We start from the raw sequence: 23,911 nt of genomic DNA, 5'->3' as shown, positions 1-23,911 counted from the left end.
ATAAGTCACATGGTCACAAGAGTAAACGTAAACATACTGCAGGAAAAATCAATGCTGCCATTTTCCCGATGAGGACAGTCTCCATCTTTTTTTGTCTGATTGAGTAAAAATACTTAGTTACTTTTCAACACTGATGTTACGTATCAAATGTCAGAGTATTGTACTGAATATTTACATTTTATGCAAGTTTATACTTTTTACTCCACTGCATTTATTTGACAGTTATAATTACTTTGCTGTTAAAAAACATATGAGCTTATGAAATATGATAATTAAATGTTTAACACTAAATTATCAAATATATTAAATGGTAATAATTAGCTCCACTTAAACTAACTAGGATGAATACATCACTAATAATAATAACAATGATAATAATAATAATAATAATAATAATAATAATAATAATAATAATAATAATGATAATAATAATAATATAATATATTAACACCCAAAAGGGCCTTTTTTATGCATAATGACTACTTTTAATACCTTTAAGTATATGAAGCTGATGACACACTTTTACACAAGTACAATTCTTAACGTAATACTTTAAGTAGTGGTAGTACTTTTAACTATAAGTAAAGTAATTGATCATTTTTTTGAAATGCTGCTAACAACACTGGTGTTTAAAGTGACTAAAGAGACAGAAATTATCCTCCTTCAAGTTGCACAAAATTACTTTTTTTGCAGAAATAATCAGTACAAACGTCAACAGAAGCTTGCAGTATTTTTGTACCTCCCTCCTTCCCTCCTTTCCTCCCTTTTTACTCCTCCCATCTCTGACCGTTACACTTTTGGAGAGAGGACATTTCACTTCAGAGCAACACAATACAGCTCCGCTCTCCCAAAACCACAGAACGGCTCTTCTCATGGAATGATCCAATATCCCTGAAAAACTTATTTTCCTTCTCCCCGTCTCACTCTTTCCCTCCCCCTCTCTTTCTCTCTCCCCCATCTTTCTCTCTCTTTCTCTCTCTCCTGGCAGCGCTGTGAGTGCACTGCAGTAAAATGAAAAACTTTTCTTTTTAAACGTAAATCAAGGCGAATTACGGCTCAGAACTATGAAAGAATTATAGAACATGAAATATTCATCTTCTCCTTAATGAGCTCTGGTCCTCCAGGGCCCCTAACTCTCTCTCTGTGTTGTGGTGTGGGAGGGAGGGGGGGTGGGCAGTGTATGACCACCAGAGACACCATTAACACAGAGATAAATATGTAATGAAGGAAAAATCACTTTTCTGTTAGTTTTGTGCATGACTTCACCTTTCCTGTTAATCTGTGTTTTTCCCATTTTCTCTTTCTCCCTCAGTCTCTTTCTCTCACTCTTGTGTTTGAATAAGTCTGTCTGTCTGTCTGTCTGTCTGTCTGTCTGTCTGTCTGTCTGTCTGTCTGTCTGTCTGTCTGTCTGTCTGTCTGTCTGTCTGTCTGTCTGTTTCTCTCAAGTGTGTCTCTTTCTCTCACTCTTGTATCATAATAAGTGTCTCTCTCACTCTTATATCATAATAACTCTTGTATCATAAGAGTCTGTTTCTCTCACTCTTGTATCATAATAAGTGTCTCTTTCTCTCACTCTTGTATCATAAGAGTCTGTTTCTCTCACTCTTGTATCATAATAAGTGTCTCTTTCTCTCACTCTTGTTTTTGAACAAGTGTGTCTCTTTCTCTCACGCTTGTATCATAATAAGTGTCTCTCTTTCTCTTGTTTTGACTCTTTCTATTTTGTTTCATAAGTGTCTCTCTCTCTCACTCTTTCTATCATAATAAGTCTGTCTCTTTCTCTCACTCTTGTATTATAATAAGTGTGTCTCTTTCTCTCACTCTTGCTTTTGAACAAGTGTCTCTCTCTCTGTCCGTCCCTTTCTCTCACTCTTGTATTATAATAAGTGTCTCTTTCTCTCACTCTTGTATCATAAGAGTCTGTTTCTCTCACTCTTGTATTATAATAAGTGTGTCTCTTTCTCTCACTCTTGTATTATAATAAGTGTGTCTCTTTCTCTCACTCTTGTATCATAATAAGTGTGTCTCTTTCTCTCACTCTTGTATTATAATAAGTGTCTCTTTCTCTCACTCTTGTATTATAATAAGTGTCTCTTTCTCTCACTCTTGTATTATAATAAGTGTCTCTTTCTCTCACTCTTGTATATTTGAGTAAGTGTGTTTGTGTTTGCGATTCATGAGGACTGGATCCAGGCTGGGGGAGTAGATGAGTCACTGCACATTTCCTTTTTTTAATGTAAAATAATGTTTCTTTGATGAGAAACTGTATCCATGTCATGTTATTGAGGCTAGCTGGGAGTGCAGCTAAGTGTGTGTGTGTTTGTGTGTTTTCTGTGTGTGGTCATATTTGTTTGTGTGTATATGCATGCTTTTTCTTTTTTCATTCAAACTGTGGGTGGTATTCATTCCATTTATCTGCAATTAAACAATTAACTTAATTGTGGTTTGCCAAAAAAGCCCAAACTCCACCCTGCAACTGTGAATGAGAGGCCACCGGGATGCACTGAAGACTGGAGGGGGAGAGAAAGGGGGAGAGACAGAAGAAGAGAGAGACAGGCGGCTACTTCCTCTTGCAGTGAATGAATGAAGGCTACAATTGAATAGTTGTAGCAGTGACAAACTTTCCCCAAATGTATAATAAATGAAATCATAATTTGGAAACAGCAGCAAATGATGAAAATGACAGAGAGGATGAACTTCATGTTTTATGACCTACAATCCATTTTTCATATTGATAATTACTGATTCTAATTAATTGTATCTTTGATTCCAGTGTAGAACCTGTTGTCCGATCTAGTTTATAATGTTGTTTTGTCAGAAGAACATGAGGTTCTGTGGTGCTTTTTCACTTTCTCTGTAGTAATCAGCAAGGATTTGCTCTGTTTTGGATCACATTTTTAAATGACGTAGCCTTCAAACGTCTTGCAATATTCTTAATGTTTCTGATTATTAACAAATCCAATACCAACAGTGTGCTACTCTGACTCTGACTCTGGAACTCAGCTTCAAAATCCCTGATTCCTGAAGGCATACAGGTTGCAAAGGTTTCAGCAAATGTCACAAATTGTTGTCCAAAGTGACATATGTGTTTTCACCATATAGTACACATACTATATGAACACTGGGAGCAGTTTTTGGTTCAGTGACTCAGGGATCAAACCACCAAAATCATAATAAATGGACAAACTGCACAGAAAATGTCTATCAACACATGTTGAAGCTAACAGCAGACATTTTGACCTGTCACATTAAAAAAGGCACGTGAGTATGATCTGCAAAATATCAGTCGGTGCATCTCTAGACTCTACCGGTCAGAAATATGGGCCTCTTGTCTCTTTATGGAGGTGTGACATTAAATGACTCACACTTGATGATCAGATAAAAAAGAAAGGTGGGTTTCTCTCGAAGTCGACAGGGGAAATTTGTTGCCGCTTTGGCAATAAGCACCTTTTGTTTGGTATGTCCGTAAAGCGCCTTTGGATTGAAGTGACACACAAAGAGAGGAGGAGGAGGAGGAGGAGGGGCTCAGTGGTTGTTACGTCTTGTTCTAGTCCACCACTCCTGGGCTCTCAGCCTCGGTGAGCGGTCATATACACACACACACGCACACACACACACACATACATAAACAACCCCTTGACTTGCAGCAGAAATCAATTTAGCAAAAAACAATAAAGAAATTATTTATAAGGGCAGACTCTGCCAAATTAGCTGTGGGACGCACTTAACTGCTGAAGTCGTATGAATAAGCCGTGGAGCGAGCACCAGGACCACGTCAGTCATGAGAGAAATGTGATGCTGCAGAGGCTACTGACACGCACACACACACATAAACACACATACACATACATGTAGCACCTGCAGACTTAATAGATCTCCCAAGATGCAGAAAAGTGGCTCACGCTACTGTACATCCAGTCCAGTCCCGAACGCACATAATCGCACAGTTACATCTCAGCGCCGCATTCATTTTTCATGTGATCTCTGTGGTCGGTCGCTTCAGTTTTTTTTTTAGAGACCCTCTTATTGTCCACGACACAAAAGGATGGAAGCTCACGTTACCAACTATCAGTGTGAGATGCTGTGTTGGTGCAATGTGTGGCAGATGGGACACATGTGTGGTCTGTGGTGGCAGGCTGGATGGAGCCTGAGGTTTGGTGGTGGTGGTGGTGGTGGGGGGGTTTCATCTGAGACGGCAACTCACATATTTACGCGGACACACACACACACACACCTCATTTCCCATTAATATATCACCAGTGTTTCACCACAGTTCATCTCCCAGAGTCTCTCTCTCTCGAGGTGGGTTACAACATGGGCCGTTATGATTGTATACTATATTTTTAGTCGTCGTTGCTGAGAGTGTGAGAGGAGCAGAGGAATGTGTTAATGGTGCCACCACCACCACCACCACCACTTCCTCCCAGTCTTCCCATCAGCCTTTAATACAGAGCTCTGAATGGAAAAAGAGGGAGAGAATATGAATTGTTTGGTGGTGGAGTTGGAGGTGGGTGGAGGCCCGCGAAACACGGCACCGTAGCATTCGTGTTGAGATGCTAAATGGGAAGCATTGGCCTGGTTTTGATTTAATGGCATATGGTATGTGTGGGATATAATAGCTGTGATGGTGGTTACACAGACTTTTAAACATAAGACATGGGCTCAACCGGTGTATTCAGTCTGTGTGGGCCGACCCTGACCTTTGACCTCTTTACAATGCAGTCATTTTCTGTTGTTTGTCACTCCGGACTCCAGCACATTGGATTTAAAGGAATAGATTTTTTTGGGGGGGGAAATATGCCTTTTTGCTTTCTTGCAAAAGGTGAGAAGATAAATATAACTCTCAAATCTGCAGCTGAGCTTTAGATAAAGACTGAACATTCACCTGCCAAAGGTCACTAATAAATATGTTATTTCGCAATTGTTTAATCCAGAATGACACGATGTATTGTAACAAAAATAGTATATAGTATTTGCTGGACTATTCAGTGGGCGGGAGTCTCAAAAATGACACAGCAGATACAAGGTTGGACAAAACAATCTCTGCTCAAAGTCAATTCTGTTGCTATTCTGAAGCTTTCTATCATGTAATGTGTATCATCATATATGTTCATCAGAAGATAGAGTTTGCCAGTTGTCATAGAAAATGTCACAGTATAGTATGCTATAAAAAAAGTTAATAAAATGTCATAGTACAGTATGTCATAAAAAATTCTAGTAAAAGTCAAGGTTGCTACTTTCAAGGCCTAAATAAGTGTTATTATCAGCTATTAACTGGAAAAAGATAAAGTTTATTTTGATTTAACCAACACTGTTTGATCCCTATAATTGGGGCACTGTGTATAAGACCTCCAAACATCCAATATACTGTCAACAAAACACTAAATGTGTGTACAGATAGTGAGAAAAGATGTGTTTCTTTTGTCATATTTCTGTGATGTCTGCTACTTAAAATCAATAACAGATAAGGTATTATCTATACAGCCTGAGAGTAATAAAGACAGACAGACAGATAGACAGACAGGGTTCAGTGTATGTGTGCTCGTCGAGTGTGTGTGTGTGTGTGTGTGTGTGTGTGTGTGTGTGTGTGTGTGTGTGTGTGTGTGTGTCAGAGTGGGAGGGTCACAGTAACACATCACTGTGTTTCCTGCATCGATCTCTGCCTCCCTTCTCGCCAACTAATGGGGCATTTCCTCCAGTGCCACACCACCCAGCAACTCTGTTTACACTTTGTTCCACTGGGGCACACACACACACACACACACACAAACACATGTGCACACACAACAAGATCAAACGGTACATAACGCAATGAATATAAAGAGGATTTTGTTTTGTTTTTTACTGGATTTTTTCTGACTTGTAAAGTGTTTGTTCAATATTATCCGTCGCTATCATGGGCAGTTCTGGAAAGTAACTCAGTACATTTAATCAAGTACCCAACTTAAGTACATTTTTGAGGTAATTTACTATACTTTTTCCATTTTCTGCTACTTTATACTTCTACTCGTCTACAATTCAGAGGGAAATATTGTAATGTTTACTGCTATACATAACCGATACCTTTAATTACTAGCTACTTACTAAAATAAGCCCCACGTTTACCAGCTGCATCATTGAAGTAATGGATATTAATGTATAAAGAGTACTTTTAGTTTTTGTAATTTGGGTATATTTTGTTGCTAATACTTTTAGATAAGTACTAGTTTTTAGTCAGTACATGTACTGTTTATGCTTATGTTTGTGGATGGTGAAGAATAGTGCTATTATGAAGGACTTGTTGAACATATTTTGAAAAATAAAAGGCTACAGACAACAGATGGTTAGCTTATCTTACCACACAGACTGGAAACAGATGGACAGAACTAAAAAGTATAAGTTGCGGTTTTACTTGGAGATAGGTGTTGGACTGTTTCTTGACTGGGACCAGTTGCTAGGATACTCAAGTAGAGACTCAAGGAAAATGACTGCTCCGAGCCGGGAAAATAGGCGATTTTTTCCGAATAGGGGCCAAGAAAATCTGGTAAAAATAAGTTTTCAGGATACTTGTACATGGTGGTGAAGTACGAAAAGTTGTTTACAGTCAATTTCAACGGATGTAAATATTGTAAGATGAGGTGATGTGCAGGAAATCTGTTTTCAATGCGTGAACCGGAGGTGCATTTTGATGCCAGTTGTTCCAAACATCTGGAAACAGAGATATGAGGGTGCGTGTCCACACCAGCTGTAAACATGTGTGGTTCTTACCTGTGTGTCCTGAGGCAGGTGGAGGACGGTGTGCATCCTCTCAGAGTGATGGTGTCTGGATTCCTCCTCATAGGCGAGGTCTCTGTCGGTCTGCGGCAGCCCCAGGAACCTCCGGATGGTGCACAGGTTCTCCCACAGGGTGCGGTTCTCCGGGCTGGGGTTCTCCTTCCACCGGAGCAGCTCACACAGCCAGCCCTGGAGAAAGAAGGTGGGGGTTAAAGAACGAAGAGGATTTGAAGGAATGCTTTTTTTATTCTCTTGCTGAAAGTAGGAGGAGAGAGGAGTCATTTTCTCATAGACTTCTATACAATCAGAGGAGTCGCCCCCTGATGGACACTAGAGAGAATGCAAATTTAAGACACTTCCGCATTTGCTTCTCTTTTCAGACCCATTGATTTACTGTGGGTCTAACCTTTTATGAAACGTCTAACTTTAAGTGTACTTGTCTGACTATTCTGTCTTATAAACTGATTTTGTTGCTCCAGAAAAATATCACAGTGGACCATCCTTGTATTTCTTGTTTTATGAGCCGTTTTATTCGCTTTCTCCAGCTGTGGAGCCCAAGAATCAACATCAATCGCCTTCTAGCAATGACACCAGGTGAAGAATGAGGATGATGAAGACCACAAGTTGAAGAATAAAGACATACAGGAAGAGAAACAACAGACACAGACAATGGAAAATGTGAGCATGTAGGGAGATAAAAATTAGCAAAAGAGTTGAAAGAAGTTGGAAATGTGCAGAGTGTGTGAGGTGAGTGTAGATGTGGGGGGGGGGAGGAGAGATGGAGAAGATTCAATTATATCTGCTAGACTGGTTCGGTTTGTGACACCAGCTGTTGTGTTCAACCAGCCACCTCGGGCAGCATGCACCGCTAATAGCCTGATCGTCTCTCTCTCCTCCTCCCTCTCCGTCCTTGTGGCCAGCTGCAGCAGATGGGTGCGCTGAGCCGTGACCCCTCAGCCACCCCCAGACCCACCAAACCTGGAGGGACCTCGCCAACCGCAAACCGCACACAATCATGCATGTACTGTATACACGATGCATACGTCTCTACACATTTACCTTCTCACGATCACACCTGGTGACACAAAGACACCGTGTTAGAATGGGCTGTATCCATAAATGAAGGGATTTCGCTCCTGTGTGTTTTGCTCTCTTTATGTATAAATTTATATAAGATGTTTTAGATTTTTCCACATATTTTTCTATCATTGAGTTATTGTTTCCTGTCACAGACAACCTCTCCTTAAGACAAACATGTGTCTCCTCAAGTTTAGAGAGCGTGTGGGATTGGCATGTGCTCCAGGAAATATTAGGTGTTTGAATCCGTGTTTACATATTTAAAACAGCAGAGGAGGGAAGCTGCATGGTGTGATGTTTCTCGGGGCCCACAGCTGGATAAGGAGTTATTTATAAATTTGTTGAATTCTGATGTCAAGGAGAATTTAACATATAAAACCAGAGGTAATCTTACAATGAGACTCCAAATAGAAGAATAACGTAGAAAGTGGGGGTGAAAAGTCACAACACAAAATATGAAGATCTTAATCTTAAAAATAACTACTTTATATTGCTAATATATTGCTACTGGATTTATAGATATCTGGAGGAGTTGGAAAAGGAAATGGGGAAGCAAATTATTAGCATGCATTTGCTTGTTTATTTCGATGTTTTTTTTTTAACTTTTGCTAATAGTAATAATATTTTTAACCTTCCCAGTGTGGTTTTTAAAGTTGTTGTGTGCCCTTTTTTTCCTTTTTTTAAAAATTTATTTCTCTCTTTCCTATTTACTTTGGTAAAATGTCACAATGGTGCCTCACAACTTGGAAAATAAAGTTATATATAAGAAAGAAAGCAGCTGTTAGCTAACTGGTTCTTAAACAGAGCCAATGTACATTTTATGAATTACACCTGTGCATCCCTGCTGTGAGAAAAGTCAAAACAAGAAATGTATCTTGGATTGTTTTGTTTTTTTTACATCTTAGGATCATGTAGGTTCTCATATTTTTATATCCTCATTTAAATTAACTATAATATTTCTGGTAAATTAATATTTAAAAAGTCATAAATTCATCATAAATTCATAAATTTCCCAATCAATTAATCAATCCTCTCGGTTTGGGGACTCTTAATGGATATTATGGAGCTAAAACATTAAAAAAAAAAAATTCTTGCTTTAAAAAGTCCACTCATAAACATTAACAACAAGGACATGAAGTATAGTATCTAGAGAAATTAATCAAAAATGAAGAAAAATGTGTTAATCAAAATATCTCCAGCACTGCAGTAAATCATGTTATCAGAGCTCTGAATAAACAAACCGGTCCAGAGCTGTTCATCATGAGCCTGGTGACGGCTGAAACAGCTGATGACTGACTGTGCACAACGTGGCGGCGCTCCAGCTCTGGTCTCTGCAGAAGTGTGTTTTGGTTCTGAACGCACCAACTTTTGTGGTTTTCAGAGCTGTTTTGATATCGATATTCAACCGTGCAGTGAATATCTCACTGTGGTGTAAAAAATGCTTCTTTTTTCCCCCCTGCAGTGCTCCCACTCACCTGGCTCTTGTTGGCGGCCACCTTGGCGAACAGAGCCTGGGACACTTTGGCTCTCTTCATCTCCTGCTGAATTTCGTCGTAGATGCCCGATGTGATGCTCACCAGCGACTCCAGCTTCAGCGGGAGGTCGGGGCCCGGGCCTGAAGGCTTCGGCTGCAAAGAGAGAATCCACGAGATGATGAAGATACACACTATGGGACTTTTGAATGACGTTAACAAGGAGATCAGATACATTTGGATGACAGGAAACATCATAAAGACTTTTATATGTATATATATATATTGTAAAACTACTAAGCACTTGGCCCACTAAAGCAAATCATGTGTAAACATATGAGGAAATGTTATCAGCTGATGATCGGCCCCGTTCTTCCCCGTACGAGCATCGGCTGCACATCTGCGGCGCACGTCTCCACATGAATTGTGTTTACGGATCAAAGTCATTAAGTCCTCCTCTTTTGTCTTTTCTTTGTTGTTTCTGTTTGAGCGAACATGCACTGGGCTCTCAGAGAGCTTGTGTACACAGCGTTTGAAGTCCAGACATGTACGGACCAGCCAGCTTACATTCCCTCAGTGTAAACGATGCTGAGATTATTTTACATAGACATAATAAGAGCGGCGAACAAATTCACCCAAAGCCATGAATGGGCATCTGCCTCTGACATCAGAGGGAACGTCTTATCACTGACTTGTTTTGTGCACATGGAAAGAAATGTCCAACTGCTCCATAATGTCCTTTATGTTTACAATATGCTCCTACGATGCTTTGAAGTGGCTTTTTTCATTATAAATGGAAGTTGTTTTAGTTTTTTAGGACGCGCTGCAGTCAGTGCTTTGTTAAAGATGGTAGATTACTCACCGAGTTGGAGATCTTGGTCTTGTTCTTCCAGATGGAGGCCCAGGTATCAGGGGTTATCTGGTCCTCCATGCCCCTCTCCCACACTTTCTATGCGAACACACACACGCAAGACACGCGGTGCGTTACAATCAGATCACAATGATAACACATCTCAACAACACGCTCACGGCACAACTGACAACATGCAGGGTTGGGTCGTGACGGATAACATGTAGTCAGGAATAACCAGATTACAAAAATGTATTACTTTAAACAACTCAGATTACATTTGAAAAACTTCACTGTTATATGTTCTTCAATATATCAAAGTTACTCCTCTCAGGTTGCCAGTTTTGTTAAAAGTGAATTTATTTAATGGTTTTTTTTTTTAAAGATAATTTATGTATAATGGAATTTGTTCTCCTTTTTATTGATATTGAAAATGGAAGATGAACATTTTTTGCGCTCTAAAGAAAAATCCTCCATGTGGCCTTTCATTAAAAAGAAGCAGCAAAAAAACACTTAGAGAGAGAAGAAACAGCATGTTGTAGAATAAACAAAGTCGCCTGTAGCTTTTTCCAGTACTGTTTTTTGTAATTTAAATGCTTTATATGCCAAATGCATTTTATTGCATTGAAAATGTTTTCAGATGTTTAAAGAGAAAAAATAATATTTGACTGCAATTTTTTGGTTTAAGCTGCAATATTTTTCATTACTGCCTTGCAGGTTTATGCCTCAGCCAAACAGTCACGTTACAGTTTAACTCCATGACATTCCAAAATGTCATAACTTTATTCTATAAGATTTTTGTATGCAATACACATAATAAGCATATGAATTCTGGAGTTACGGACAAAAACCTGTTTTGTGAGGTCACAGTGACATTTGAACTTTTTTTTACCTTTGACCACAAAATTCTCATCAATTTAACTTTGACTGCAAGTTGACGTGCCAATTTTAAGGAAATCCGCTCAAGGTGTTCTTGAGATATAATGAGAATTGGACGGACGTGAGGTCACAGTGACCTTGACCTCTGACCTCTAAAATCCAATCAGTTCATCCTTGAGTTCAGGTGGCTGTTCCTGCATAGTTTTCAAGAAATTAATCTGTAATAAACCCCGACTTTCATGGTACACCAACCTGTGGGAGGCGTGGAGTTCCGGGGTTGGAGGAGTTGGAGGCTGGGAGGCCGACTGTCGGGTTCATGGTGCGCTCCCTCTCCTCCTGGTAGATCCGGTCTCTCTCGCTCTCAGCCAGATTCAGGAAGTTCTGCATGGCTTTCAGATTGACCAGCAGAGACTGGGAGGCCGTGCGAGGGTCCTCCTCTTTCCGCAAGATCTCTGACAGCAAACCCTGGACGGTGAAGACACACATGGAGACACGTTTACACTCTGAACTTATGTCTTACTAATCACATAAACCTCCTTTAGATGCTATCGACTCATTACAATAAAAGTCCTTCAGAGAAAACTAAACTTAAGTAAAAGTGCTAAATTATAATCAAGAATGTGAAGTATTTAAGTAAAAAAACAATTAAAGTAAAAGCACTCGTTTCAGAAGAAATGTCCTCTGTGACTGTTGTAGTTGGGTGAAGTGCTGCTCATTTTGAACGATTAAGTAATGCTTATTTTCATTACAGATTCATCTGCTGATTATTTTCTCCATAAATCGATTGATCTGTTTGTAAAAATTCAGAAAATTGTGATATATGCCGTCACAATTACCCAAAGTGACACCTTCAACCAACAGTCCATACTTAAAAATGATGACATAAAACATAGAAAATTACAATAATATAAAAGAAAAGGAGGAAATTGTGACATGTAAGAAGGTGGAACAATGACATTTTTTTGCATGAAAGATCATCAAAATATTCAATTACTAGTATGAGTTATCGATTAATCAACTAATCGTTTCAGTTCTTCTTGTATAAACTGTTGGGTCATGTTAGTTATAATAAAACATATTTTATAAGCTTTTGACTTGTAAAGTAACTTAAACTGTCAAATAAAAGTAAAAAGTTCAATATTTCCCTCTGAATTGTGGTGGAACAGAAGTACAGATGAAAATAAAATATGTTCGGTAAGTAAAGGTAAATGTCATTTCTATTTTCTAGTAGCTGGTAAAAACTGAAAACGATCACCCTTCGATAAACAGTATTAGCACATGAGTTGGATGCTCACACAAACACATACACTTATACAAACACACACATGCAAAAAACACACCTGGCCTCTACACAGGTCTATGATCCGCCTCCATTACACTGATCTAATGGGCCGTGTGGTAACCTGTTTAGCACAGCCTGAACGCATCAGGTGTTTGTGCTGCTGCGAGGGCGGGGGGGAAGAGACTCAATGACCCGGAGAGCTACCCTGCTACGCTTCCGCTAATCCCGCCGAAATTACAGTGAGGTGGGTGAAAATTAGCCAAACGCCGTGTGAAAAATGATGCCTATCAGTGACGTCCTCTTCTATTTATTTCTATCAAATCCGGCACTTATCTCCTATCACCTGGGTTGTTTTGTCGAACGAGAGCTGTGATCTGAAAATGTAATTTAATCTGATGATATATATTAATATTCAGATTATCTCCATCCTTGTTTGTGCCATCTGAAGCTACCCTCTCTTCTATCCTTGACGCCTCTCCTCTTCCTCTGATCATTATTTAAATTGACTTTGTCTCCTAACCTTTTCTTGACCACAGTCTGTCCTGTTTTCCTACCTGTGTGCGGTTGAAAGCCACACGGGCGAACACGGCCTGGGAGACACTAGCTCTCTTCAGCTCGTCTCTGACCTGCTGGTAGATTTCACAGGAGACCTCGGCGGCTGAGGGGTTGCTCCCGGGATGGTCGCCGCCACCGCAGCCGGCTTTGGACGAACCCCGGGGGATGGGCGGGTGGTTGAGGAACTGCTGGTTGATGGCCTGCGGGTGCTGATGGGCCAGCAGGCGGCTAACGGCGAGCTGCTGGTTGATGAGGTGGGCCATGGCGAGCTGCTGGCGAACCAGCTGTGGGGAGAGCTGAGGGGAGAGCAGCCCACCTGGACCCAGCAGGGGCTGCAGGGAGCCGGGCGGCGGGGGAGGCGGCGGAGGTGGAGGAGGCACCTGGCCCGTGCGGAGAGGAGGGCTGTGGTGGTGGTGGGGGCCATGGGGCGAGGGTGGAGGAGGCTGCTGAGGCTGCTGGGAGGACGCCTGCAGATCTCCGGACCCCGACTTGAGGAGGGGGCTGCCGCCTCCCAGGTGAGCGAGCTGGGACAGACCGGCCAGGTGATGAGGAGGTCTCTGGCCCAGAACGCAGAAGTCGGCCATGTTGTCTCTCTCTACTGGAGAGGAGAGGAGAAGGTGAGCTGGTCGGTCAAACAAACCGTGACATGAGCACAGAGTCAGGAGGATTGATAACTTACTTTTGATGTCAGCAGGATCTCGTCCGGACCACATCTTCTCCAGATAATCTACTGCTCAACAAAACACACAGAGAAAATCAGTCAGAAAGTGAAGGATGTTGTTGATGATCTACATACAAAACCAACAATCCCACCTCAAGGTCATATAATGAAATTTGAAGCTTAACTTTTAAGCCGACGTAAACAAAAGTCCTCGATATTTTTGTATGATTTGTCAACTGCGGTTTCCAAAGAATAAACTTTGACACTCATAAACAGATTCAAATAAAACTCCACAATGGAATTACAAAAATTCTTTAACAGGAAAAACCTCAGCTTGACCAGTTGAGGGAGTTTGCACCTATTACACCTTTGCCCCTTTCGCCTCTAGCTCTGATGGACAGGTGTAGCAGCCAATCAGAGACTACTGAGCTTTATCAAGAGGTGAAGCCACGCCCCTTCCAGTAAAGATATGTGAAGTAGTCAGTTGGCGAAGACGATTGTTTCTTTAATCCCCTTTGAATTTAGCTATAAATGTGATGTTTGTCAATTTAAAAGAGAATATTTGCAAGTCAATAAAGTTGCAGTTTGTCACAGATTTGTTAGCTCACTAACTTAGCTATGTTCCAAATGTAACGTTATGTGTTCACCAATGTGTTTTATCCAGAGACTCTTTGAAGTGAAAGAACGAGCAAGACCCATTTGCGTGAGTACATCCCGGTAAAAGACATCACATACGCAACTTCTGGGTGTGTAGTCTTTTTAATTAAATATTTTCAGAGTTGTAACTTTCTTTATATGGAAAATTCTCTTTTAAATTGACAAACATCACATGTGTAATTCATGGCACAATTCAAACCAGATCAAAAAGTTATTTGTTTCTCACTGTTCACTTCTCTACATGTTTTTTTCCTAAATAAGGTCTAACTTCATCTCTCTCTTCCTATAACAATCATGTTGCTGAATATCTCAGCTCTAGATGGACATTGATCAGTGGTTCTTAACCTTCTACACAAAGCCCTATTTACTTCTACCCCTCACCACAGTTTGCATGTCTGAAGCTGGATTTATACTTCATGCAAGGAGTCATAGAAACCAGCAGCATTGGTTTTTGATTTACGATCCAGTGTTGGATTTCACCCGTTGAAAAGAACCCCAGCAGCGTTTGTGATCGAGCCACCGCGCATGAATTATATTCCCCCACAGCTAAATGTGTTTACATTCTTTTATTTACGTTATGATATAGAGCCACTGCGTAGGCACCGCCTCCTCTCTCTTACTGAACGGGAGGCTGCAGAAATGCAATCTCTGTGTTTATGTTCATTCATTCACTGAGAGAGAGAGAGAGAGAGAGAGAGAGAGAGAGAGAGAGAGAGAGAGAGAGAGAGAGAGATCTTCAACTCCCTAATGTATCAACAATCTCCATCGGCATCAGAAGCTTGTAGGACACTAGCAACTCAAGGTGATGGTGTTGCTGCGTGGTTACCAGTTGTAGTAAGGTTATTTTTCTCTACTCAAGACTTTTTATTTGAATTATTTTTGGAGATAAAAATTGTACAATATTTCCAAATAATTAAAGAGAAGTTTCTCTTTTAAATCTTTTAGTGAAAAATAGTGAAAAAGTGTAAAATAGAACCAAAGGTTTTATTCTAATGAGACTCTTGATGCCTCATTTATCACCGTGATCATGACATTTGGAATTATTTCCTCCCTTGGTTGTTGCTTTCCTTGGAAAAAAGATGGTGGATCATCTGATGGATTCAACTGTATTTTGAAGGCCGATATGTTTTTTACATTTCAAGTGTATTTATATGAATCTAAAAATTGCAATGAACCCGTTGATACCAAACATTTCATGCTGGTTTCCTGGGAAAGCGGCTAAATATCGCTTTGATGTGAAGTCCGTGCCAAACTTTTCATTCCATTAACCAACCAAAACTGATCCTGGAATAGAATATATTTTGGATTTGCGCCTTTTCAATATTTTCTTTTTATATAATTTGCACTTTTTCCTAACTTTATACTGCAACTGCTGCACAACAATTCCCTCAATATGAAGTTCCATCATATCTTAATTTGTTAGGGTTAGGTTTGGCAACATCTGGTAAACTGTAAGAGAAAGCTCACCTTTGATTTTCTTATACTTCTTGTACCAACGACCAAACTCCTGGCATTTAGCAGTGGAGACGTTGGCATAGTAGGAACTGTTCACGATGGAGGAAATCATACTCTGAGAGAGAGAAAAAGAGAGAGGGAGAAAGAAAAAGAGGGGGGAAAGATAATTAATAACCAACATGATATGAAATGCTTGCACTCACGCAACAAACCTCGTGGCATGCTCACATAAACACACACAATAGAAATAGACAAACATTAATCATGATTGGAAGCCACCCATGGAAACTCCAGCCAGTACAGAGCAGAGAGGGAATCTCAAGCCACACACACATATGCTTGCAATTGATGCAACGATCAACACCCCCACCAGAGCTGGATTATAAAACACACACACACACACACACACACACACACACACACACACACACACACACACACACACACACACACACACACACACACACACACACACACACACACAATAGTAATCATGCAGATGACATGATTGAGGAGATCGTGCTTATTTCTTTGGTTGGATTTTGATTAAAATGTTGTTATAATCACTAAAATATAACGTCATGTTCTGATCTGTGAAAGAGACGGACACTCTTAAAGAGTAGATATAAAGGAGTATTCATGTCCTGTTGTTGTTGTTGTTGTTGTTGTTGTTACCTGTGACAGAGGACACTCTTTGGCCAGAGTGCTCTGGTTCATTTCCTTCAGCAGCTCTTTGAGAGCGTTCCTGACGGTCGCGTGGTTCCACTGTTCACAGGGCAGATCCTCCAGCTTTGAAAAACTACAACAAAGACAAAAAAAACACACAGTTACACCTCTGGGTTATAAGTCGAGAAACAAAACAAGGACTTAACATTAAAAATAAAATAAAAAAACAGGAAGAATTTGACCTTTTGATGGAGTTAAAGGAGAAGATTGATACCACTCTAGTGTCAAATATGAAGGGACAGTATGCCACCTGTTAGCTTAGCATAAAGACTGTAAACAGAGGGAAACATCTAGCCTTGTCATTTTGTTCAAAGGTAACAAAATATATCTACAACCCCAGAAGTGTATTAAAGAAATGTTACATCCCAAGAAATCAAACTAATTTACAATAACTACATCTGTACACACAAAAAATACATTAAGACGTTTATAAAAGGGTGGATTTATTGTAGGGAATATCTTCAAGTATACAATTTGTATTGTGTGATTTTAAATAGCTCAATTCTTTATCCCTATTTAGAATTTCCATTTTTTGGACACGTCTTTAGCCTGGAGTTGTGACTGGCAACCTCTCCAGGCCAGGAAATAGTCCAACATATGACCACTTTGCAAAATCACAACTTTTTGTTTTCACTCTTACATTTTTAAATGTATTGTTTCCCCCCGTTTACTGTCTTTATGCTAAGCTAAGATAACCAGCTGAAGTTTCTTGTTTACCACACAGACTCGAGAAAGAGATAAACATTTTCTCATCCAAGGTTTCCTTTAATCCTAAATGAACCCCAAATTAAGCCCATCAAACATCCTGTATTAACCTCAACCCCAAACCCACCACTTCCTTCTTTTTATTTCATTTCAACCTCACATGAATCATTTTTTGACTGCGAGCACAAAGTGTGCCAGAGCTCTGCCATCGCCATGGATACGCACGTAAACACGTAAACAGACCTGGTTGGTATGTTCCAAGACAACAACAACAACAATAATAAGAGTCTCATCTGGAGTTTATCTGTTTTTATCTGTCCATCAAGATCCTGCTTCACTTCTATTCGAGGGAAGTGGGAGTTTTCCTGGCACGCGGATGGAGACAGATAATAGATAAATCCCCACCGGGTTGTTTAGTGTTTCAATGTTGCTGCTTTTAAATTTGATAGATATGGTAGAATTCATGAACTGCATTCAGCTGCCATGACATCAGTGGACCAAGTGTCAGATTGAGTGTAACCGCACTCGGTTTAAAATCCTTCCTGTGTGCATGAAAACGTGGACGTACAGTTTCTTTCACAGAGATATTTTCTTCTCTCTCACTCTGAAATATTGATGAATTATTCTAGATCGTAACATGTCTGGAAAAAGACCAAGACTCGGTCTGACCTGTGCAGCTGGATGCGTAGCGTGACCATGTGGTAGACCTCCATCAGCATGTCGGCAACCGTGGCTTCTGGTGCGTCCGTCAGGAAGTGGACGGGGAGAGGGTTCCACCTTCCCACCTTGATGATACCTGGACAGAAACGAGAGAGAGAAATTCATTATCTCAAGACCTTATTTGTTTTATAAGTTTGATATTATACAACACAGCAGAGATGGGCGATGAATCAATTTGATCTATTGACTAGAATTTAAGTTTAAAAATGAAGAATTTCACTTTAACTTGGGTTCAAAACCGCCACTTCCCTTCCTCTTCCCGTAATTCCAGAAAGATTCGCCCATTCTCTTTGGAAACAAGTAAATTATCATCACGGCAACATGCGCCAATAAAAGTGAGGCGTTTGTTTCCAAAGAAAGGCATTGTGTCGTAAGCAAACTACAGCCCTCTTTAATTTATCATTTAATATGTGAAGTTTGGTGAAACTTCATTTCCTTGTCGTTTGCAGGCCTAGTTTGTGTTTAGGATCATAAATTCATCATAGATTCAAACTTGACGTGATTTTTCGACCACACGTCAGAACTACAGTACAAATAGCCCAATTGTGACATAACAAAATAAAAGAACTGATTATGACATGGAAAAACACAATAGAAAGCTACATAAACCAAAAAAGAATATATATAATATCCTGTTAACTATGGCCTCATAACCTCATAAGATGTTGCACCTTTAATGTATGTAAGATTGTCAAATTATACCAGATTTGTCTGGTTTTACTTTTGGACATTATTCTTCGTCATGAGTTGGTCTATGTGAGCTCTTCCAGTCTACATAAAATCAGACCATCTGCTTCATTAAAACCTGTTACTGTAAACCCAAACTCTGCTTCAGTAGTGTGGGAGGTTTCTCCCCTAACAGACACATTTATGGGGATTCTTGTGGAGAGTTTGTGATTTTTGGTACCTCTTTAGAAAAAGCTACGATCCAGAACAGAACGTGTAGAAATGAGCCAACATCTTTGTTACATTTTCAACATGTATATTGTTTAGTTAAAGCTCATTTTAAGCAGTTTAAGGGGTGTAAAATAATATCCTACATTTGAGAATACGTCCTGCCATAAATCTTCCCTAATCTCACTATTATGATGCCTTTTGCTTTAATAATCTCCAATTTTAGGGTATTTGTTTTGTTTTGAAAATAGTGATGCAGAATCAAATATACTAGGATAATTTAAAAAAGTCTTCCTTCTTTGGTATGAAATATTTCCGATAAACCACCCCGGTGGTGTTTTATTAACTTCACTGCATCCTATTCAGAAAAAGTGAGTTTGAGTTTTACCTAGTTTCAAAATAAAATAATGTTATTGCATCTAACCTTGTACATTGTTTCGGTTTAATGCACTAACGTTTTCTGATACGTATAATCCTCCTGTTGGACTTTTGCTTCCACACAAAAAAAAAAATCGACCACAATTTGCTTTTCAAAGTTTTGAAATTCTAGAATAAATCTTTCCTTTTTTGTTACTGAAACAATGACCTGAATAACTCCCCTCTATATCGTCATTCATTGAGACTATTACACGACTGAGGGCTCATATTTGACACAATATCATGAACGTATCCTTGAATTTTAGATGATTTTTTGGTGTATTTTTAGGTCGATGTCAGCCACCAAGAAATCATTCCAGAAAAAAAAAACTTTTCATGTGTAATCATGTTTTTTTTCAAGAATTAGTAGGTGTTTGAATTATGCAGTAAATATCTGTGGTTGAGTTTCTTTAAGAAGAATATAAGGAGATATATACATGCAAACACAGGACGAAGTACACACACATTCACAGAGGGTTTTCATGTGGACTGGCTGGAGCTGTGAAAACTAAACAAAGCTAATCACATTACGATCCTCCAAATGAGATCCAGACGGGTCCTGAGGAGTCTCCCTCTCTCTCTCTCTCTCTCTCTCGTTCCTCCCTCTCTTCCTCCCCCCTTCATATCTTCCTCTCCCCTCTTCCTCCCCTCGTCAGACGTCTCTTCTCCTCAGACCCCTCTGATCTCCCTCGCTCTCTTTTTTTGTTCTCCTCGACTGTGTTTATACCTCGGTTATATCTTTGATTCTTGTCGGGCCGAGCTGTGTTCTTAATTATCTGGTCGTACGAGAGGGAGCATCATTTAATCCGCTACGAGCTCAATGGACCTGGACCCTTAGGGGGGGGGCGAGGGAGGAACCTGAGACCACCATGACGAGAGACCCAAACCAAACCAGATAGATATATTATTAAGATTAGTTTTAGTTCATGTGGGGCTGCTTGAATATCTTCTTTTTTTAGTCTATATACAGTGAGCAATGTAAGGAAGTAAAATTCGATTAAAAAAACACCTTTGTTTAATGCCGTTTACAAAGTGCTTTACTGTAACATCAGTAGAGAAAACACACATTCTAAAGCAAACAAACGTCATATTTTTGTGATTAAAGTATCTTGTATATATTAATCACACATGGAGCATCATTTCACATGTGAACAATGTATATACACATGTGGTTTTGAGACATTATACGTTTCATAAGCTCACATGGTACAGGAAAATGTGTTTTCCAGATATTTTACGTACTAAATTGTATGTAAATTTGATGTAAAAGAATTGATTTCACTTGAAATATCACATTTAAAACAATATTTTACACACGATAAATAAACATGTGTTTGACATCATCAGAATAACAAAATACTGCACATGTGACAACATGAGTTTCACACTTGAAATAATTAGTTTTTTGTGTCTCTTAAGGGACGACGTAATGAAATGCATTTTAAAGAGATGGAAGAAAATACTCAGATCATTTTATGACAGAGAGGAAAACACTGAGCTCGTCCTCCTTTCTTTGTTTTTCTGTCTCTGTCTCTTTCGCACACACACACACACACACACACACACACACACACACACACACACACACACACACACACACACACACACACACACACACACACACACACACACAGAGAAAGAGACTGTTAACATTACAATTCCGCTAATGCCAAGTTGGGTGGAAGCAAACGCGTGAATAAGCAGACAAACACAAACTCACAGAGGACACATGAGAGCACAGAGAAGTGGACATGTACATTTATCTGCTCGCATGCAAGCACACACACACACACACACACACACACACACACACACACACACACACACACACACACAAACACACACACACACACACACACACACACACACACACACACACACACTCGCTCACACAGTGTGATGGTAAATGCATTAATAATTGATCCATCATTTTTTTTTTTTTTTTCTTCTTTTGGTCTGATGTTCAATGGGCTCTGCCTCTTGTCCACATTTAAAAGTAGAAATCATTGTTCCCATTTCCACATTAAAATTCCACCTCCCAGAGACAGGCTTTAATGTGGCTGGCTGGTGGCTTGGCTCATGTCTGAGTGTGCCCATCCGCACACACACACACACACACACACACACACACACACACACACACACACACACACACACACACACACACACACACACACACACACACACACACACACACACACACACACACTGATGTCTCTCTCTTGTCGCTGGCCTGCATGCATTGGTTGCCACTCACACACATACATACAGGCGTAAACACACACACACACACACACACACACACACACACACACACACACACACACACACAGTAATCCCATTGTCCCATGCTGGAGTAAGTCTTAAATGGTCGCTGCAGACGCATGCAGGGCTTCTTCCAAACTGGTTCCAGCTTCCACCCCCTGGCACACGCTGAGGGAAACCCTGTACACCTGACTCAACCCTGAGGAACTCCTCTTTATGAAATATGTCATGTTTTATTTTAATGTGCAGAAGGTGGAAAGTTTTATGCTTATTATGGTGCAACTTGATCGAAAACACTTAAAAACATGTCTGCAAATTTCTTATAAAGCAAACTTTATGAAGGGGTTGTCTTTATTAATGGTTAATTAGTCATTTTTAGTGAGGTAAGTAAGTAAAATAAGTCATAAATAAGAACACATTTTGAGTTGCCATGTTTTGAAAAATCTATTTGGCTCATTTTTATCCTTGTGTTTGGCTTTTGAGCTCACTCTCTCTTTCTGCAGAGCATCTGGACCGTAATCTATTCATTGTCTTAACATTTACAAGTTCAGACTTGATGAATTACGTTAGTAGGATAACCTTTGATTAATGACTTTGGAACGTTTATAACGGTACTACGTATGTTTGTTTTTAAAATAGGGAACTCGTGGCCCGTTGCTGAGAGCTGGGAACACAGACACATCACTACAACAAAGTCTGACGCAACAAAACCAAATATAATCAGACAGGTTGTAAAAACGAAAAGAGCCAACAGATGATCTTAAAACACTTAATGAGAGGGAACACACCCCTTTGGTTGACAATCCTACTACATACCTACTACAACAACTACCAGGACAGTATATCAATGTCGATCCGAGGCGATAGTCTGTGTGATATGATAATATGGAGACACTCCAGTGATCACAGAAAACTGAATAACAAACTAGTGGCAGAAGTTGGACACGATTTGGGGCAAATATGATTACATTTATCATTTTTGTAAAAGAGAAAAAAGACTCAGCAGCTCATTGGTTACTTTTCTATACTGACACTGGGCTGGACCACCTCTCTTAAAAAAACAACTAACACCCACAAACATCTGGCTATAGTCTTTAAGCCTCTGCATTTATTCCCGGGACAAATTTATCTGCTACACTTTTCGTCCCTTTTTCTGACGTGCCTTCAAGTGAATGTATAAGAAATAAAATACACAGAGATTTGAATATTCCAACGTGTAAAAACTAAAAAAATGTATTTGCTCTCCTCAAAGCCAACAGAGTCCAGTCAGATAACAGTTACTTTATCTCGCTGATCGTCGTAAAAAACTGTCTTTGTTCCATCAATCACCAACTCTGGTTTGAGAGTTTTAAAGGCTGATTTAGTTACACCTATAAAAAGAGGTAACCATCGTAACATTTCAACTGTTTACTGTCCTGTGACGTCCAATGGGACACTAGAAGAACAAAACAAAAGCATACTTGTCTACTGGCAATGGGAAAGGAGTTTATCGAGCATTGTTTAGCAGGTTTTCTCGTTTTTTTAAAAACCTGCATATATGCTAATATTGGTGGAAGAAAAGTAATAATCTGTGGATGGATAAAGGCTTCAAATTTGATAAAACTAAATGCAAAAGGGGGGTGCAGAGAAGCTGCAGGGCTGAAGTAGCTTCAACATCTACAGTTACTCACTACGCAGTTAAAGGGCCCTTACTACTCAACTTTGGTTTGTGGGAAGTTGGTTCGGGCACATTTAAAAGGTGACTGCAAGGATGGTGTACTTGTTGGTGGTGTCTGACCTATTGTGGTGTCAACAAATGCCGGGGCCGATTTTGGATCTTGACCTATACTGCAGCATTGATTTTAACCATTTCTACAATCCCGGACTACCTCTTTAGAAGCCTTTATGGTCTTCAGACAGCTTGTGTCACACTCTCAACTCTCAGAAAATGAACCTGGTGAGTATTTAATGGCAATAACTACGTAAACAAGACAAATGTTTTGATAATTATCCTTAAAGAGAAACTAAAAAGGGACCTAAAAGTTAAAAAAAAACGGATTTACACCAGCCACACCTGTAAACCCGAAAGATGTTCTTAATAATGGACAACTTCTGATTTATAAATGTGTTAACGATTAATAAACACAAAAGTAAAGTATGCCTTGACTTAATAAGTCAAATGTAACAGCACGCTGCTAGAATCATAACTAGAATATAGAAAGGTCTGAACTCAAATGTCCAGTGATTCGCTGACTTGATCTGCAGCCGTGACCCTTTGTGGCCTTTCAGACGTGGCACTGCAACAATGCTCCGTCTCCCTAACTGACCGCCGTTAACTGTTCATTGGCTAAAGCCGTAAAGTACAGGTCTGCTCCCATCCATTCTATAAAAGCCTTCAGACCCTTATAATCGAAATAAACAATATCTCCCAGTTAATTACTGGGCTAAGCTAATTAAAGAAAGGCCGTGGTCCTTTAAATACACCGCTGGGACACAAGAATGCAGGACACAATTCAAACAGGGAGAAAATAACTGGAACTCTGTGTAATTTTGGTCGTGGACCG

General features: G+C 39.8%; 1 protein-coding gene across 1 annotated transcript in view; it reads right to left on the bottom strand.

The window, feature by feature from the left end:
• The window catches only part of satb2 (SATB homeobox 2), a 51,193-nt gene that overhangs the window by 6,443 nt on the left and 20,839 nt on the right, over nt 1-23,911 (bottom strand). Inside the window, exons 4-12 of the mRNA XM_054615289.1 lie at nt 17,742-17,868; nt 16,317-16,440; nt 15,654-15,756; nt 13,548-13,598; nt 12,868-13,466; nt 11,284-11,496; nt 10,165-10,251; nt 9,306-9,458; nt 6,748-6,942 (exon numbers count right to left, since the gene is read on the bottom strand). Of these exons, the coding sequence (XP_054471264.1) occupies nt 6,748-6,942; nt 9,306-9,458; nt 10,165-10,251; nt 11,284-11,496; nt 12,868-13,466; nt 13,548-13,598; nt 15,654-15,756; nt 16,317-16,440; nt 17,742-17,868 (1,652 nt within the window). The remainder of the gene's footprint in view (nt 1-6,747; nt 6,943-9,305; nt 9,459-10,164; nt 10,252-11,283; nt 11,497-12,867; nt 13,467-13,547; nt 13,599-15,653; nt 15,757-16,316; nt 16,441-17,741; nt 17,869-23,911) is intronic.

The sequence above is a fragment of the Anoplopoma fimbria genome, chromosome 16 (assembly GCF_027596085.1).
Source record: "Anoplopoma fimbria isolate UVic2021 breed Golden Eagle Sablefish chromosome 16, Afim_UVic_2022, whole genome shotgun sequence".
In the NCBI taxonomy this organism is placed as follows: Eukaryota; Metazoa; Chordata; class Actinopteri; order Perciformes; family Anoplopomatidae; genus Anoplopoma; species Anoplopoma fimbria.
The sequence above is the reverse complement of the archived record's forward strand: the minus strand, read 5'-3'. Positions and strand labels throughout refer to the sequence as shown.